Source organism: Corvus brachyrhynchos, unplaced genomic scaffold, assembly GCF_000691975.1.
Source record: "Corvus brachyrhynchos isolate BGI_N302 unplaced genomic scaffold, ASM69197v1 scaffold165, whole genome shotgun sequence".
In the NCBI taxonomy this organism is placed as follows: domain Eukaryota; kingdom Metazoa; phylum Chordata; class Aves; order Passeriformes; family Corvidae; genus Corvus; species Corvus brachyrhynchos.
In genome coordinates, this window is record NW_008238315.1 from 13,707 (window position 1) to 14,541 (window position 835).

Consider the following 835-nt stretch of genomic DNA (forward strand, 5'->3'; position numbering starts at 1 on the left):
CGCGCCGGCGGGGCCCCGCCCCCGCTGCCAAAGGAGCCTCCCGGGGGCACGGTGAAGGCGCGGCCGCAGCCCAGGTGGCGGCACAGGACGTGCGCATCGGCCAGCTCCCACTCGCTGGCGCACACGGAGCCCCACGTCCCCCTCACTGCCACCTCCACCCGCCCGGTGCATCCCGAGCTGCTGTTGCCCAGCCGGAAGCCCGTGTAGGCTGTGGCAGAAAGGGCGTTGAGGGGGGCGATGGCGCAGGGAGCCCAACAGCCCCCGGTGTCCCCGGCACTTACGGGAGCAGATGACGCTGGCAGGGCCGGTGCTGCAGCCCTGGCTGTGGGGCCGATGCCGGGCACAGGCGCTGAGGAGGGGCTCGGTGCCATTGCACTGGAAGCCCCCGTCCCAGAGCGGCCCCGCCCGATCCTGCCCCAAATCGCTCGCTGCCGGGGATGGAGAGCGCGCCGCTCCACCCCAGCTCCCGGCAAACCACCTGCGCCACCTTCATGTCCACCTGATCCTCGCAGACACCCACCCAGGCCCGGCCCTGCCGTACCTCCAGCCGCCCGGCACACGCTCCATCACCTCCGACCAGCCGGGAAAATCCTGCGCGAGCAGTGCAGGATCAGTGTCCGGGGACGTGCATGAAGTGCCACATCCTCCCCAGTCCGGTTCCTACCTTGGCAAGTAACAGCAGTGTCCCAATCATGGTCGAAATAATAGGGACCCCAGCCATGGATCTCGCAGTCCCAGAGAGTGGACTCATTTCCTTTGCATTCCACCCGGGCCAGATTGATGGGCCCATCCCCTGCACCAAAGCGCTCCAGGGCAGAGTAGGCACCGGCCGCCG

General features: G+C 69.1%; 1 protein-coding gene across 1 annotated transcript in view; it reads right to left on the reverse strand.

Annotated features, from left to right (window-relative positions):
* LOC103615239 (soluble scavenger receptor cysteine-rich domain-containing protein SSC5D-like) overlaps positions 1-835 on the reverse strand; it is a gene marked incomplete at both ends in the record, with an annotated part of 14,550 nt that overhangs the window by 11,761 nt on the left and 1,954 nt on the right. The window contains 3 exons of the mRNA XM_017733738.1: positions 4-208; positions 282-591; positions 665-686. Of these exons, the coding sequence (XP_017589227.1) occupies positions 4-208; positions 282-591; positions 665-686 (537 nt within the window). The remainder of the gene's footprint in view (positions 1-3; positions 209-281; positions 592-664; positions 687-835) is intronic.